At 46.8% G+C, this 17,388-nt stretch overlaps 2 protein-coding genes across 8 annotated transcripts in view; one reads left to right on the forward strand and one right to left on the reverse strand.

The window, feature by feature from the left end:
- Positions 1–2,516: 2,516 nt before the first annotated feature.
- CABYR (calcium binding tyrosine-(Y)-phosphorylation regulated) lies at positions 2,517–10,430 on the forward strand. Of its 3 annotated transcripts, XM_014936929.1 has the most exons (7): positions 2,517–2,549; positions 2,960–3,138; positions 3,227–3,280; positions 6,783–7,460; positions 7,560–7,721; positions 8,916–9,447; positions 10,390–10,430. In XM_014936929.1, exons 2-6 carry the CDS (start codon positions 2,994–2,996, stop codon positions 9,434–9,436), a joined length of 1,560 nt encoding a protein of 519 aa, XP_014792415.1. In that variant the 5' UTR covers positions 2,517–2,549; positions 2,960–2,993; the 3' UTR covers positions 9,437–9,447; positions 10,390–10,430. The 3 variants fall into 3 exon arrangements, with proteins under 3 accessions (XP_014792415.1, XP_014792413.1, XP_014792416.1); XM_014936927.1 differs by having other exon boundaries at positions 6,783–7,721; XM_014936930.1 differs by lacking the exon at positions 8,916–9,447 and having other exon boundaries at positions 6,783–7,721; positions 10,390–10,429.
- A 1,179-nt stretch (positions 10,431–11,609) lies between these two features.
- OSBPL1A (oxysterol binding protein like 1A) overlaps positions 11,610–17,388 on the reverse strand; it is a 79,653-nt gene continuing 73,874 nt past the window's right edge. For all 5 annotated transcript variants that reach the window (XM_014936920.1, XM_014936921.1, XM_014936924.1 and 2 more), the window contains 2 exons: positions 16,386–16,476; positions 11,610–12,801 (listed from right to left, as the gene is read on the reverse strand). In XM_014936920.1, coding sequence (XP_014792406.1) covers positions 12,699–12,801; positions 16,386–16,476 — 194 coding nt within the window. In that variant the 3' untranslated portion in view covers positions 11,610–12,698. The remainder of the gene's footprint in view (positions 12,802–16,385; positions 16,477–17,388) is intronic.

The raw sequence follows: 17,388 nt of genomic DNA on the forward strand, positions 1-17,388 counted from the left end.
GCTCTTGGGCTGACGGGCTCTTCAGTCTGGGTCCAAAGGGCAAGAGCTTTTAGTGGAGCAGCCGGTACGCTTCAGATGATGGATTTACTCTAGATGGCTTCCAAAAACAACATTTGAGTTCCAGCAGGGTGAATTAGTTTCCAGACATATTTTCTCCTACAGCTCTTTTTAAGTTTCAGACAGACACACTTTTATGTTGGGGCCTGAAGCTTTTTTAGGTATTTAAGGAGGTTTATGCTTCTGTTCTGTTACCTTTGATAATAAATTTTTCTGTGGTTTATGATGTCTGTACTTAAATGTATTTGAAGCCTTTGCTGTGCAGAGTTTTACAGACCTAGAATTTTGAAAGTTTTCAAAAGGAGCAAGTTTACAAGTTCTCTTCTGATCTGTGCTCATTGAGGACGGTTTCAAAGTACCCACGTGGCTGTCTCTGCACCCAGGTATGTTTAATGCCTCCATGAAGTCCTGTTGCTTCCATATGCTCTCCGTGCAGAACTCTGGACTTCAGAGTACAATCCTGTCTCCAGAAATAATGCATCTTCTAGTCTTTATTTATATTCTTGAAGTGTATCTTATTCTTTCTATAGCAAAGCTATTTTTCCTAATGTTGTAAGTCATAACATATTCATATTTAACTTTTTTAATATTCTAGTCTGTGTTGCCACTCTCCAGGACTGATGAGCTATTGTGAGAAGTTTTCTTGATGAGAAATTACTTTTTAAGTATTCTTTAATGGAAGAAGCATTTTGTGGTGAGTTACCATTAATATACTTTCCAGTATGTTTCAACTAACTTGAAAGTGATATAATAATCTATTAATTTTGAATGACCTATTAATAATATGTTACTTATTAAAGGAAGCTATTGTAGATAGTCTAAACGCTTTAGCAGCAATGATACTTGAGTCTTAAATCTTCAGTGCTGCTGGAATTCCCCTCGGGTTTCTGCAGAGGTGCAGACATCCAGGAATGCAAGGGCAGGTAGGCAGATGATGGCTTTCCAACTTTGATGAAGATTGATCTGTAGCCTTGTTGGCGAGTAAAAGCTTTTATCCCACAGCAGACTCCTGATCGTGGCTTCCCCCATGATCTTCCTGCCTTCGTGATCCTCAGAAACCTGGTCAGTGGTAACCTTGAAAATACGGCACTATACAGTTACCTTTCTTTGTGCTTGTTTTGTTTGAACAGAAAATGATCTTGTGTGTATCCACTGGAAATGTGATCCTCAGAAACCCAGTCAGTGGTAACCTTGAAAATACAGCACTATACAGTTACCTTTTTTTGTGCTTGTTTTGTTTGAACTGAAAATGATCTTGTGTGTATCCACTGGAAATACGTACTGGAAAGCAGATGCTACTAATGGGGCTGTTGGGGTTTGTTTCCAGTTTTGGCCTTGCAGCTGTAAGGTTCTGCCGTATGGACAGAGCCGTACTCGGGAATGATCTCGTTCCTCTTTGGGTGTAGGAGGTTACAGTCCCCAGCCGTTCGCTCGGAGCTCCTGCCAGAGGTCACCACAGAACCTGGCTTCTCGGGGGCCGTATTTTGCAGTCTGTTACGTGGTTTTAAGTCCCTTGGGTGTTGGATGTCACCTCCCTTAAAAGGCCAGGCTGTGACCGCGGGGGTGGTCTGTGCGCCCACCAGCTCCACCAGGGCTGGCAGAGACATGGCTGCCCTCTTTCTGCTTTCCACAGGTTGCAGCCTTGGATGGTGTGAAATCCCCTTCACCTGAGACTGGGCACAGAGTTACGCTCCTCCTCTGCCGGGAAGAAACGTCTGGTTGGGCTGCCTGCTCCTGGGGAGGAAAACGGGTGTTTTCGGCAAAGGTGAAACACGTCCTGAGAGGGGTTCTGCCTGCGCTGTGGGTGCAGCTGGTTGAAGGCAAGTCCACGGTGGCAGAAGGTGGGAATGAGTTTGACAGCAGGGCGGGAAGGGGGGACACGCAGCAGCTCATGGGGTGCTCACGCTTCCTGTGGCAGGCAGCACCCATGGGTGCTCAGCCTTCTGCTGCATGCCCTGAGCAATTGCAGCCCTGGCACTGTACTTGGATCTTAAAGCATATTACTAAAAGGATTATAAATAGAGCTGTGCTCAGACGGGCATGTCCGTTACATGCACTGATTCTTGTGGGATACCGAGAAGGTGTTTATTGCAGGAGGAAAGCCCCTGCTGATGGGGCTTTGAGCAACCCAGTCTGGTGGGGGTGTCCCTCCCCAGGGCAGGGGGGGTTGAAACTCGATTGGTCTTTAAGGTCCCTTCCAACCCAAACCATTCTATAAGTGGCAGCATCACCCGGCTGCAGAGCGCTCTGCTCAGTGTGAATTGTAATTGTGTGTTTTGCCTCCCACTCCTTTCCCCCCCCATGGTTTTTGACCAATTAACAGTAATACCGGAGCACAGTAATGTTGGCTCCAAACCTCAGCGCTGCTGTGCCACGCTGATGACACATGGGCACTGTGACATCATGCCTTCCCAACTGGGTGTCAACAGCCCCGGGGTGCTGGGTGAGGACATCAGGGGCCACAGCAGGAGGCCAGGACCAAGAGCAAGCAAGTACCGGAGGGGATGGAAGAGGAGGAGGGAGGGGGGATGGACAAAGAAGCATCTGGTAAACTTTTTGCTTGGATGCAAATGGCTTTTCTGGCTCATCGGGGGTCCTTTGGTGGGTTTTATCTTTAAAAACAAGGGATTCAGGGTGTGGGTTTGAATTCACATCTCAGTTCCCTGGTTGGCTGCCTGCCCTGGCCGTGTCTCCTGCTGCCTAAAGGTGCAGAGTGGAGAGTAAAGGATTTGGTCACTGCAAATGGTAAATGCCCCCTCTAAGTTAGAGGAGTGATGGGGAGGGGATGGAGGAGGGTTATGATGGCTTGGCAGGGGATGGGCAGCTGCGATCCTGCAGTTGGTGTTGGACACTTCACGCTGGGGAAGGGTACGTGCTCAGCCCAGGGGTTCTGTTTGCACAGACAAGAAACCATAAGCCAGCTCGAGTGGGCCAATATGCAGTCTTCGAAGATCACGCTGGTTCCACGTGGCCTCAAGATCCTGCTTGAGGGGGTGAGCCAGGCTGTCATGGAAAACAACCCGAATGACATTACTGAGTTTTTTGCTCTCTATTTCCAAGAGCTCATCAGCTTTCGAAAAGGTTTGTTCCTACCCGGTGCTTCATCTGAAGAGCTGAGCTATTGGAGAGTGCTGTCCTGCTCCAGCTCAGTTCCTTCTTCTGTTTGCAGGGCATCCAGATCTGGATATAAGAGAACTGGTTCATAAGTTTGAGTTCGTTAGCGGTAAGATAGTCACTGTTTGTTCCTTTAACATATTTTGAGACAATGTTCCAACCTGAATGGATGTGGATAGTTTTCACTTTTTATGAGCTGCGTCCCATCCGTATCTGGTCACGTGAAAGAGGGCGGGAGGTTCTGGGCTGTTGAAAAGGTGGGCGTTTTCAGAAAGTACTTGCTTCTATTTAATGTGGGAAGAATTAGTCCCCTGGGATGCTGCACTTTCTCCTTGAGTATAGAGGAGAGCCTGGATGCCTTTGATCATTTTAATTTTAAGATACTGTAGTGCAATTTATCGCCTGCTAAGCAGACAGCGACTTCACGCCTATTCTTTGCAAATAGATATTGTGTCTCTTTGTTTCTAAAAAGGCAGTTTAGTTCTGTGGGACGCTGATTCCTTTGGGAAGTGCCCTCCCTAGGTTTGGATGTAAGGGCTGGAATACATGATGCCACCTGAAGGATGTGTGGGAGCAGTGATAGGGGTGCATGGCCTAGCCCACAGCCTGTTTGCGTCTCCCCCACTGGTTTGGGTCTCCATTGTCTGGTCACTGTAAGTGTCAGTAGCTTCGAATATGCCCTTTAGTCAAAAAGGCCACTTAAGGTGGGTTTCAGGTAGCCCTGGAACCAGCCAGCACTTAAGACAGCCTTGGTCTATAGATTGAAAGCTGTCCACTAAGGTAATCACAGCAACGAAGAGAAGCCCCAGCTATGAGCAGAAAGGGCTACTATCTTATTCCTAGCTTAGGGTCTCCTCTAAAAAAGCTAACTACTACAGATTTCACCACTTCAAAACAGTTTTGTGAAAATGACTGGTGGGTGCTGCAGTGTGACTTACTTAAAGTGTCACTGAAGGCTGAATTTTGGTGCGTTTGCAAATGTTGCATTAATGATACCACACAGCAATTTTCTGCATAATTGTGGAATCACAGAATGGTTTGGGTTGGGAGGAACCTTTAAAAATCATCTAGTCCAACCCCCTTGCCCTGAGCAGGAACATCTTTCACTAGATCAGATTGCTCAGAGCCTTGTCCAACCTGACCTTGAACACTTCCAGCGATGGGGCATCCACAGCTTCCCTGGGCAACCTGTTCCAGTGCCTCACCACCCTCATTGTAAAAAAAAAAAATAATAAAAATATCCTGATATTTAATCTAAATTTATCTTCTTTCAGTTTAAAACTGTTTCCCCATATCCTGCCAATGCAGCCATTGGTAAAAAGTCTTTCTCCATCTTTCTTATAAGCCCCCTTTAAGTACTGAAAGGCCACAATATGGTCTGCAGGGAGCCTTCTCTTCTCTAAGCTGAACAGCCCCAACTCTTGTAGCCTGTCCTTACAGCAGAGGTGCTCCAGCCCTCTGATCATTTCTGTGGCCCTTCTGGACTCACTTCAACAGTTCTATGCCTTTCCTGTGCTGAGGACCCCAGAGCTGGATGCAGTACTTCAGGTGGGGTCTCACCAAAGTGGAGTACAGGGGCACAACCATCTCCCTTGACTTGCTGGCCACACTTCTTTTGATGTAGCCCAGAATATGGTTGGCCGTGTGGGCTGCAAGTACACGTTACTGTCTCGTGTCCAGTTTTTCATCCACCAGTACCCCCAAGTCCTTTCCCGCAAGGCTGCTCTCAATCTGTTCTACCTCCAGTCCATTCTGATACTGGAGATTGCCCCAACCCAGGTGCACTGGCCTTATTGAACTTCTCTTGGCCTTATTGAACTTCATGAGGTTTACACAAGCCCACTTCTCGAGCTTGTCAAGGTCCCTCTGGATGGCATCCTGTCCCTCTAGTGAATTGACTGCACCACTCAGCTTGGTGTCATCCACAGAATTGCTGAGGGAGCACTTGATTCAACTCTGTCATTGATGAAGGTATTAAATAGTATTGGTCCCAGTACATGCCCTTGAGGGATATACCACTCATTATTGGTTTCCACTTGGGCATTGAGCTGTTGACTGTAACCCTTTGGATGCAGCCATCCAGCCAAGTCCTTACCCATCAGATGGTCCATCCATCAAACCCATCTCTCTCCAATTCCGCAGCCAGAATGTTGTGGGGGACTGTATCAAAGGCCTTACAGAAGTCCAGGTAGATGGCATCCGTAGCTCTTACTGTGTCTATTGATGCTGTCACACCATTGTAGAAGGCCACTAGAATAGTCAGGCACGATTTGCCCTTGGTGAAGCCACACTGGTTGTCTTTAATCACTTCCCTGTGTACTGTATGTTTTGACGTGTCTTCCAGAAGGATCTGTACCATGATCTTACCAAGCACAGAGGTGAGGCTGCTGGGACTGTAGTTCTGGGAGTCCTCCTTATTACCTTTTCTAAAAATGTGTGCGATATTCCCTTTTGTCTGGTCACTGGGGACTTTGCTTGACTGCCGTTTTTCAAGTATGATGGAGAGTGGCTGCAAAAGACAGGAATTTTCTGTCTGAATTCCTGTCCGTGGTTTGCTTACCTGGCTGTGAACTGACCCTCTGGTTTCCTCTGGAGTCTCCCCCCCACTGTGGGCTTTGAGACTGGTTGTGCACCCGTAGGTGGCTGCCTCGTCTGCGTAGCTGCAAGGGAGCCTTGCTTTTCTGCGGCATTGCCCGGTACTGACATCGGATTGTAAATGGGTCTGTGTTGGCTTGGGATGTCTTTTTCAGAGGGGATTTAGCTCTGGCATCCTTTGAGTTGTGCTTCTCTCGTAATTTCTGATCTCATCTGTTCGTGACTTGAGAAAACAGCTCAGTGCTGAGCTGTGATGATGTATCAAAGACTCGCCTTCTTTTCTGCTCCTGTGCTGGTTTTACAATATTGGCCAGCGCTTGCTGATCATGATAGAAACCAGACCTCTTGGTTTGTTCATTTTTTTCCAATGCCGAGGGTTTTATTAACCATGTGGTGGAACACTGTTTTGATCCCACACATAGTCTTTTGTGTTCCTTTATTAGTAATCTAGAAGCCACTTTTCACTCTGTCTAAAACTTGTTTATGTCTTACCATGTTCTTCACTTGGATACCTTTTAGTTCAACTAATCAAGATTCTTGAGGAAGCTAAAATGTCACCATCTATGCATCTAAAATAACTTGTATGGATCCAAAGAGTTCTGATATGTTGTAAAGAGGAGCTGTAGAAGAGGAGTCTTCTAGCTGGAGATGTGCTTAATGTAAAAGCTTTAATCTTTTAACCCTTAAGTTAAAACCCTTAAGTTTAACCCTTAAGTTTAACCCTTAAGTTTAGCAATGTTTGTGGGCAGCAGATAAGAACGTAGCCATCACTGCAGGATCAGGAACACAGTTAAAGCTTCCTGGGTTGTGAAGTGGTACCAGTGCTCTCTGATATTTTTTTTTTCCCTTATTGATAGGCAAGCAGCAAACCCCCTCCTGAAATTATCCCATCTCTGCAAGCCTCATAAACGTGCTGTAGAGCATCTAATTGAGTTGGTGCTGAAATCACTCTTAATTTTATTTAAATGGAAACAGTTGCTCTTGTATTGCCATTATGTGTTTTTTTTACCTTGCAGAAAATGCGAGTGAGGGACTGGAAGAGAAGACAACAGAGCACACAGATACTTTGTTTTCTGAGGAGCACAAGCGAAAGGACAAGTGTACCGACACAGAGGAAGACCAGCTCCTTAAAGAACCTGAAATTCAGTATAGCTCCAAAGTAACTCAACACCCATCAAACGCCAGTTTCATTGCAGAAAGCAATTTCCCCCCTGGATCTGCTAGATCTGCATCCCCTGAGGGACCTGAACTGGTGTACGTCCCCGCTGAGGCTACCCAGCTTGCTGCCCACGTGCTAGGTAACACTGGCTCTTTTTATTCTGTGAGGGATGTGGCAACCAGCGTGCAGACTCTTCAAGAAGACTCTCAGACCTCAGAGAATGAATTGGCACCAGGAGAAGGTGCTGCCGAAGATGCTTCTGCTGTCCCAGCAGCTGAGGCTTCTGTAGAGGCTGTTAGGTCACAACCAGGAGCGTGGAGTCAGTCCTCCATTGCTGGAGAACTAGGGCCCTCAGACAGCCAGGCTGATGTTTCAACAAATGACCTAGATCAAGGTTCCATGGTCACCTTGTGGAAAGAACCAGCACCATCAGGACCACCATCACCTGCTCTTAAAGATCCACTGCAGGCTGTGCCTTTCTGCAACGAAGCTGAGGCCACCTCAGCCATTAAGGCTGTAAAACTGCAGTGGGATGGTGAGCCAATTATGAGTGCAGAGTTTCTACCTTACAAGGGTACAGAGGTTGCATCATATGTAGAGCAGTTTCCACAGAAAATCATCATTCCCTTTGTAGGCCAAACAGCTTGTCTGTTAAAGACCAAGCAGCCTTTAGCTGCAGGCCAGGGCTCAAGTGCTACAGCCATAGGTCTTCACGCAGATGCCTCAGTGTGCCATCCTGAGAGAGCAGGATCTCCAGCACAAGTGGAATCAACTGAGCAAGTTTATGTCTGGTCAGGTAAGAAAGCCTGGGTCTCTGCCATCTTCCTGTTTCAGCTTCCAGCTCTACAGCTTCAGGGGTGGTCCCTAAATGGAAAAGCACCTATGTCAGTGCCACACAGGGGGAGAGATGATTTCTAAACTACTGCTGTACCAATGCTGTCTGCTTGGCCCCAGTGCACGTGTTGGACCTCCCTGCCGTCTGTTCCAAGAGATGTGGCTGGCTTTGGGCAGGAATCCTGGGGGCAAATGTGCAGATAAAAGTGATGGGAAGGTGCCCATTGATGCCAAATGGTCTTGCTCAAAACAAGCCATGTTTTTCTGAAGCAGGTGCTAGGGACCTAAGATGTCACACACGTGCCCTGTGGCTGAAGAGGTGACTAGTCGGAGCCCTAGTTTTAACTCTCCTCCCCTGAAAGGTCTCATATTCCAGCACTGACCTAGGAGATTTTCCATTTAGGAAAAAAAAATGGTGGTGGTTGCCTGTGCTGTCGTGAGCTTGGTGAGTTTCTGCAGCTGGGCTGAGCGGGCTGAGCACTGGTCATCAGTTCCACCAGCAGCATGGGAGCTGGTGCTCATCTTTCTTGGTGAGGCCCTCACCAGCACCTCTCCCCTCTGGTGACCTGTGCCCAGCTCCTCCCTTGCCCAGCTGGACAAACCCTCCAGGGTGGAGGTCCCTGCCCCGAGCCTCCTTGGTACTACAGAATCTGTCCCAGCCCTGTCCCAGGCCCTAGAAGTGTGTGCAGCTGTGAGGTCTCAGCAAAGCCTTTTGTAGAGGAGAGCTCAGGTTTGGCAGATGTGTACATTCAGATTGGCTCTTTAAAAAAAAAAAAAAAACAAACAAAAAAACCCGCAAAAAACAACAAAAACTTATACTTTTAGGGGACTTTGACAAACTTCAGTTTCAGAAATACCGGAACCTTATACTTTTAGGGGAGTTTGACAAACTTCAGTTTCAGAAATACCGGACACGTGGTTCCCCAGAAGAGCCTGGCCATAAGCAAAGCCAGAGCACTGGCCATAAACTGCTTAACTTTTTCTAGGCTGCAGGTGTTTGTCAGCCACATACCAAAGGGTGTTTGCTGCCCCGGCTCCCTTCTCCAAGGTGCTTGCTTTCTCCAGGCTGGGTATGTTTGTGTTAGAGGTAAGGATTTACAGTGCGACTTGGAATTCAGTGCTCCTGATACCAGCACTCTTACTTTTATCTTTGTAGCCACGACATCCGGAGAAGCAGGACAGCCACCACCACTTTCTAATGTGTGGACCCTCTATTGCCTAACTGACTTGAGACAAGGTCAAAAATCACAACCATCCCTTCCTGCTGGAGCTGGTGTTTCTTATTGCCAGGGAACCCCCCGTCTGTCCAGGGGGGGAAGTCAACAGTGTGGTCAGCTGTCACAAGTATCCGCTCCTGTTTATGTGCTGCAAGAAGACAGCAAGAGGGAAAATGCTCCACCTTTCATTTTAGTGGGCTCTAACATCCTGAACGCGCAGGACTGGGAACCCACTCCTGGCCAGGCTGTCTTTGAACAGCAAGGTGCAGGCGCCAGGAGGAGATACGTTACGGTGCCAGTCCCAGTCGCCAGGCCAGCTGCTGAGGAGACGGATATGGCAGGCCCCAGTCCTAACCCCGCAGAGGAAACCAGGGCTGAGCCCTGCCTACCCGATGTTTGCTTGGTTGCCATCCCTCTGGATGATGTGATGTCTGCAAAGACAAGGCTCACCAGCTGCTGATAACCACACAGGTATAAGTGCTCTGGTGAGACCCCACCTGGAGTACTGTGTCCAGCTCTGGAGTCCTCAGCACAGGAAGGGCATGGACCTGTTGGAACAGGTCCAGCAGAGGGCCACAAAGATGATCAGAGGGATGGAGCACCTCTGCTGTGAGGACAGGCTGAGAGAGCTGGGGTGGTTCAGCCTGGAGAAGAGAAGGCTCCAGGGAGACGTAAAGCAATAGCAGCCTTCCAGTACCTGAAGGGGGCCTACAGGAGAGGTGGAGAAGGACTCTGTCCTATTGCTCCACACTCTGATAAAAAGAGTGAAGGTTTTAAACTGAAAGAAGGCAGATTTAGACTAGATATTAGGAAGAAATTATTTACTTTGAGGTTGCCCAGAGAAGCTGTGGATGCCCCATCCCTGGAAGTGTTCCAGGCCAGGCTGGATGGGGCTTTGAGCAACCTGGTCTGGTGGGAGGTGTCCCTGCCCATGGCAGATGGGGTAGAACTCAATGATCTTTAAGGTCCCTTCCACCCCATTCTATGAAAGTTACCCACAGGACAGGGAACTAGAGAATTAGGCCCTATTCCCAGGGCAGGGTCATGAAGAAGTTTGCTTCTTGCATGGATCTTGCACAGGGAGATGCCTCTAAAAGCTTAATTTAACTCTTTTCAAAATAAAATAAGGTTTAAGACCAGTGGTTAAGCTACTTGTCATACGTAAGAGACCCAATATCTCCGCTCATTTACACTTTGCAATTAGTAGTACTAATCTTGCTCTGGTTTTAGTCTAACCAAGTTTTTACTCTCACATTTATACACAGCTTTATGGCTGGAGCCTGAACTTCCAGCATTTGTGTAACACTCAGGATGGAGCAAAATGCCCTCCTTAGAGTGCATTTAGGTAGCAATTAAAGTAGTCCTCGCTGCACACTTTCTACTGAGCTCATGTTATTTTTTTTTTTTAAACAGGTTGAGAAGAGATGCTGTATGGGCTTCAGGAAGAGTTCAGGAGGAATGGAGTTTACATTGTAATAAATCAAATAACTTAATGTAAGTGTTCCCAAAAAGGCCATTAATTAGCACTGCATCCCCATGGGTTTTACACTTCCCTGGGACAGCGCAGCACCCTCACCCTTACCTCTCTGTGAATTATGAGGGCTGAGACACATCTGCTGCAGCTGCTTCGCTGAAGAGTGGCCAGGTTCTTCTGGGTGCTGACATGGAATAGGTGTAAGTCCCAACGGTGGTGACAGGTGACCCCAGTGAAGTCAGTGGGACCAGGCGTAGTCGGTACCGCTGGGGTTATGCTTTAGGAATGAACTGCACACAAACCTCAGGAGCAAGAGGACAGTCATGTGTTCAACTAGAGGAAGGAGCTCTTCTCACGGATGGGCCATTCCTTCAAACCACAGGTTCCTTGAGGAGGGCAGCTGAGGATACGCATCAAGGAGGGGGTTAAGAAAAAGTACCTTTCCTTTGCTTTAGAGGTTTCACAACTACAGGTAGGGTCACTTAAATACGCCAGGCTCTTGAAGTATAGGTCTAGAAAAAAATAATACATCTGTTCTTATGAAACAGAAGAACAAAAGAAGAAATGTTGCTGCTGTGTAGGCTTTCCCACCTCTTGAACCCGGGCGGGCAGGAACCAAATGCTTTGTTTTGTGTGGCACTGAGTGTTCAGTGCTGTGTGACCTCCTCAAGGAGGACAGACTGCTCCTACCTGTTCCAGAAGCCACTTGAAGTTGCATGGGAATTCAGACTGGCTGGAAGAAACGCTGGCCGGGGCAGAGGCTTGAGGCTTCCAAGAGATAGCGCGGGTCTTCTGCTGCATCTCCTGCTCACTGTGAGAATGGGGCCCTCGCATGAAAGGCTGCCCAAGAAAAGGCTTGTCCCTTATCTATGCCTCAGCATCGCTCCCTGGGTAACTCTAGTAGTGCCCAGAATAAAAACGGAAGGCGTCTCATTGCCTTCCTCACAGTTTCAGTAGTCCACCCTCGAGGCCAGAGCAGCAGCCTCCCTGCAGGAGAAAGCTCTTGGCTCCCCAGCCACCCACACCCTGTTCCTGCAGTGGGGACGGGAGGTCCCTGGCGCAGATGGAAGCCCACCACGCAACCTCACGGCAGCAGCTTTTGGAGTAGGTTTGCTCCAAGGGGGTCAGCACTATCGAACACCACTCACTTTAGACTAGATGCAAGAAGTTTTGAAGCCTTTATTTAGTAGCAATTAAATTATCCGATTAACACTAACCTCCAGACAGCAGTTAAAATATTGTACAAAGAGCAGCTTGCCCTCTAGAAGCTCTGTACACAGTTCAATATAAACTTACACTCTAAGATTGAATGCACCCCACCGAAAAGGGGTAACGCAGCTGTGCACAGGAGGCCTCACTGAGGTGCTCTACTACCTTTGAAATGCACAAGACTTCCTCCCAGGGAGTTTGCACAGTACAGACACAGGTCCTGTCCCACCCCACCCCACCACGTCCCACCAGGTCCCGGACTGATCAGGTTCTTGCCTTTTTACAGTGGTGCTGGGCACCAGAACTTCTAGTGCATGAGACAGATTCTTTTAAAACCTGTTACTAGTGTGCAGTTCAAATCGAATCTGTAGATATTTAAATGGCTCTTAATTCCTTAAACCATAAGGTTGGTAGCAAAACAGGAGAGCAAAATTCAAAACACACTGCACAAAACATTGAATAAATACCTCTGAGTAATGTCACCAGCTTAAACGACTGCATTAATGCTCCAGAGATGGGAAGGCTTCTGGAATCTCCGACCAGAGCTCAGGATTTAAGGGAGTTACTTCAGTAAAAGTCACTTTATGAAAAATTACATCTTTACAAAAGTGACACACCCTTCTTCATTTAAGAACAGAATATTGCCATTACTGTGTGTGCTTTTAAACATTCCCATGTCACAATAAATAAAACCGGTTTTCCTTGTGCCGATGTTCTCTACGAAAGAAAGTATTCACAGCAGAGCCGAAGGGCTTCTGTTCCTCATACACCACAACCTAATATAGGTGTATTCAGCAAACGGGGCAGCTGGAAACCGTGGCCACTTAACTTTGTCCACACAGGACCCACCATCAGCCAGAGAAATTACTCCCCTACTTCTGGGACCGCAGATCATGGACCACCAGATTTACCCTGGAGATGCTGAATATTCTGTTTGATAACATGTCAGTTTGTTTCAGGAGATAAGTAAAACAAGGGAAAACATTAAAACAGATTAAGACTTAATTTGTATCATCAGTCACAGGCTCCTTATTGCGTTTTAATAAATATCAGGCAAATTAAAGTAGTTTCTGTCCCAGTAGTTGCCAGAATAAAGCCAGTCCTGCGTACCAGTGTAGGGATTGGGGCCTTGGTGGAACCATCTGCAAGGAAACAGAGCATGTCAGTGAAGGTATTTAACACAACGCTTTGATGGAAGTTCAGAACTGCTTTGCTGCACCTTCAGCAATTTACTGTTCAAAGTAATTACTGTGATTGCAAGGAGCCCTTTTGGGTTTTAAATCATAAGTGAATTTAAAGTCCTCTTCAGTGGCCAGATCTCCCCATTTGCCACACCGCTTCCGTGTCTCCTGGGTGACATTACTGACACCACTATTTTGCCACTTGAAATAGTCAAGACTATCGCAAAAAAAAAGGGCAGGTGCAGTTTTACTTCAAAGCAGTTGTGAACAGTCCCTTTTGCATGCAGGGGCATAACAGTTTGTGCAAGACACGTAAACACCGCAAGCACTGCAGTCCTGAAAACAGAAAAACGTTATTTCTCCAGGATCTAGATTTCCCCTTGTATTTTTTTAAAGCTTTGTTAACTCAGAACGAGTGCACCAGCTCCCCTCAGTGGAGATGTACATCGCACCCACAGGCTACAGGAAAAATCCTGGCTTATTACAACTAAACTGTGTTGCGTTACGCTGGGAGCACTGGGGAGCTAATTGGAACAGCCAGAGAGTGGGTTCTGGCTGCAGGGAGTTACCTGCAGGCTTTGGCTAAGGTGGGTGTTGATGGGATCACTGAAAGAAGCACCTTCTTTCTGCCCTCTCCTTCCTAACCTGGAGGCACTGTGCATACACACACACACGCACACACATTACACCTGTGTAGATAATCACTAAAAAGATACCTGTCTGTAAAATAAGGTGCACTTACAAGGCCCTACTGCTGGCACGCACCTTCCAGTGGTGAGTACAACCCTCTCAAATCCCCACGGCACAGAAGTCTTTCTTCCTCTCCCAAACCCATTCCCAGCCTGTTACAAATGCCACTTTCTCCCTGGGCCCCGCTGCTGCATTTTCTGCCTCAACAGCACACACAGCACCAGACCTCAGCATTTTAACTTCTTGTATTTTGCCAAGCTGCGTTTGTGGCTCAGGTCAGCTGGCCAGAAGCTGTTTCTGTGGTTAATACGCTCCACAGATTCCTTTCACCTCCTCAACAGCCACAAAAGCCATTTATTTTATATGCCTCACTGCAGGGAACACACTCACCCAAGTAACCCATGCATGTGCAAGGCAGCCCGCTTCAACTCAGCTCTTCCCCTCTAGGGTACCGTAAGGTTTCACAACAGAAACTAAAGCCCATTCAGACCAAATACGACTTGCTCTCTTCAAAAAGCAAAAGCATAAAGGCCACCAGCACGGCACGGCCACGTTACGGAGCAGGGCAGCTAACAGGGCAGGTCGTGCTTGGCTTCAAAAGGTTTGATACACCCATGGGAAGAAACGCCTCGTGCCGTCTTCACGGCGGCAAACTGAACAGTTGGACACTGCAGTGGTTCTCCTGCTCCCCTGGGGAAGTGAGCTGAAGTCAGCAGAGGACAGAAGGCTTTCTCATTTCAGAGCCCAAAGCCCAGCATTTGCCAAGAGGCAGGGCCATAAGCACAGTTACCTCACCTCTCACATTGAGGAATTCTGCCACCCAATACCTCACTAGAGTCTCCTCCACACTTACACCAGTCAGGACAATGTGCCCCTCCTCCAGGGGCCACCTACTTCAATAGGAAGAGAAAAGGCGATGAGAAGAACTAAGTTTGAGAGACACAGGAGATGCAAAGCAGTCTAATAATTCTGCCAGGGAAGTGACAGCAGAAGGAAGGGACCGATTTTCACCAAAAGCAGCAGACCACTGCTGTGTTTTGGAACTGAACCAGGATTACTCAAGCCTACTGGTCAGTCTCTGAAACATTAAGCGTTCAACATGAATCACTTCTTCAGGAACACCAAGACCCCACTTCTAAAGTGGATTCAAAATAATTAAAAAAAAAATAAATCACTAGGCACTTTGGAGAATTGTCTTACCCGGGAGGAACTCTACTAGACAAAGTAAGAAGCCTGCTTTTCTGTGGCAAGGAAATTGCAGCAGTTTACATCAGAGTTTATATTACACTGCAGATTAAGACCTAGAGTTGACCTTCTGGGGACAGATCAGAGAGTTTCCCTGCACAGTACGCATCTTTTTCCCCTCAAAGCACAACTCTTCCTACACACTTTACATTCATCATTTGGAGGCAGTCATGTCACACTTGGCATTCCTGCTAGAGAGATCAGACACTAGGAATTTTCTGCCAAAGCTTTAGAAACATCCTGGAGAACAAAGAGTTCTTAAAGGTCTACAGCACCTGCACAACGGCAGCTGAAGAACCTTGTGACTGGTTCTGCACTAACCACGCACCCCAAAAACCACTGCTCTGAGCTGCCCCCTGGGAATTCCCCAGTTCCCAGTACCAACCTGAGGTGCCTGGAGCTATAACTTAAGCTACTTCAGACACCTGGAAGGACACAATATAACTATCCCTTGCTTTGAGAGCTAGAACCACTCCGAATTCAGGAAAGGAAGAGGAAGGCGCAAGGCTGTCCAGCACTTAACATGGTTACTTGGAAGCATCACAAAGATGTTATTTTCCACCAGTCTTAGGGCAAACCAACCCAAACACTTCAGGAGAGCAGGCACAGGAAAAAGACAAAGGCAGACATGTCCAAACCTGGGACTCTGGGATGATGGGTGACTTCATTTGAAAAAAAGAAAAAAGTGATTTATAGTTACAAACAGACATTTGAAAGCTACATAATCCACAGAGTCTGGGTGTATTAATAGCTACTTAATAGGGAAGAGATGAAGCTTGCTTACTTTTAGAGTTTAGCCCTACCTTTTTTTTTTTTCCTGTGAACAGACCACCAATTTATTACTGTCTTTCAAGTAGACTGTGTATGATCAAACTAGACTCATCTGGTCATGTTTTCACAGTTTCTACTCAGCTTGGGTACAAGAGCTCCCAACTGATCCCTCTCATCTTATAGTACAAAAAAACCCGAAAAAAACCAACCCACCCAAAAAAACCCCAAACATTCTGGCAGATCCCTTGTGAACTAACTTCTTCCTTAGCTCTTCTAACTTGTGTAGTTAGTAAGCCTCTCAGAAAGGACACAATGACTTGGGTATCTGGGTGATTAAGTCATTTCACCACCTTTGAGAGTAGCCGTATGCAGTGGCAATACAGTGTTCCCAGCAACTGATCTGAGAAGGCACGGGCAATAAGCTATCAAGTTCACTGGAGGAAGCGTTTCCTCCTCCCTTTGGCCAAGCATGCAAATGTGAGGCAATTATAAATTAATCAGTGACAACAGTCCCTACAGGCAGCTATCGGTGGCAACATCTTTTTCATGTCAGAACCAAGAGCTGCTCAGAAAAGACAACAGGGTTTGTACTTGAATACGGATGTGCGAGCAGCGAGAGGGAAGGAACCGAGACCAAGCCTGATGCTGCTTTCTGGAAGAGCTACAACCTGCAGGGACCCGGTCTGCAAATACAACAGTGGCACCACCAGACCTGATGATGATGATGATGTCAGCTCTTCATGCTGACATGACAGTGCACATCACCAGCACGGACTGGCAGTTAACCTGAATGTTCAAAACCTTTTCATAAATCCCCCCGCAGAGGTAAGCACACTGACCTCGTCTTCCAGTCTTCCTCTGACTTTGAACGATTTTTGCGGGCAGTCCTTTGTTTTTCTTCTAGCCTCTTCTTTTCTTCACTAGCTAGATCTTGAAGGAATAAAAATACACAAATAAAAATACAGAAGACTTCAAAGTGTAATATAAAAGACAGGGACGTTACTCCATCTGACCAGCAAATAAATAAGGAAAGTAGTAAAAGTTGTCCACTTAAAAAGCTTTCCACATAAGAACTTCTGGGATTATTCTAAGCACAAAGTCAAGCCAACTGTGGCATAAGATCAGCCAATGGAATTCCAGTCTTGAGGACTGCTAACTGCATGTTTATCCATGGCCTGAGGACCCTGAAAAATGTGCTTATGTGACAGCAAATAAGAGCCAGAGGAAGTGGCATACCTAGAATTTATTTCAGTAAGTAAACTAACTAAGGTATGCTGGATTTATTTCAAAAGTCTGGCCACCTGCTTCTTGTTAAGGTTTGGGTTAAGTTGTTACAAGTGCTTAGCTCCTGATCAAAAAGGGTTTGGAATTATCATTTCTAAACCACGAAGAATTGTCTCTCTGCAGCAACCCTTCACTGTTTTGTTAATTCACTAAGGTAGCACGGGTCATGGTCCTAAACAAGCAGAACAGTTGCTTGTGTTTGGCAGAAAGGATGGTCTGAAGGTCTGAGGAATTAGTCAGGCTAAGAAGCAGATTAGGTGAAAGGTGATCTCTTTCATATTTGAATCCTCTAAAAGCATTCCATAACATCTTAGAAAAATTTGAGAAAATCATTTTTGGAAGACTGTCCAGTTACCCTGCCAGCTACTAACATGCTGCATATTCCCAGTCTATCTGCTAGACAAACTAGTACAGTTAAGGCATATAGTCTGTTGCTGACAGCGTAGTTATTTGCACTTCATGTTTAGACAGACAAATTACCGAAAATACTATGAACCAAGCGTGTCCATCCTGCTGGCCACAGAAGAATGGTACAGGCAGGGAAGTCTGGCTGTGGGA

The sequence above is a fragment of the Calidris pugnax genome, unplaced genomic scaffold (genome assembly GCF_001431845.1).
Source record: "Calidris pugnax isolate Ruff unplaced genomic scaffold, ASM143184v1 scaffold51, whole genome shotgun sequence".
Classification (NCBI taxonomy): domain Eukaryota; kingdom Metazoa; phylum Chordata; class Aves; order Charadriiformes; family Scolopacidae; genus Calidris; species Calidris pugnax.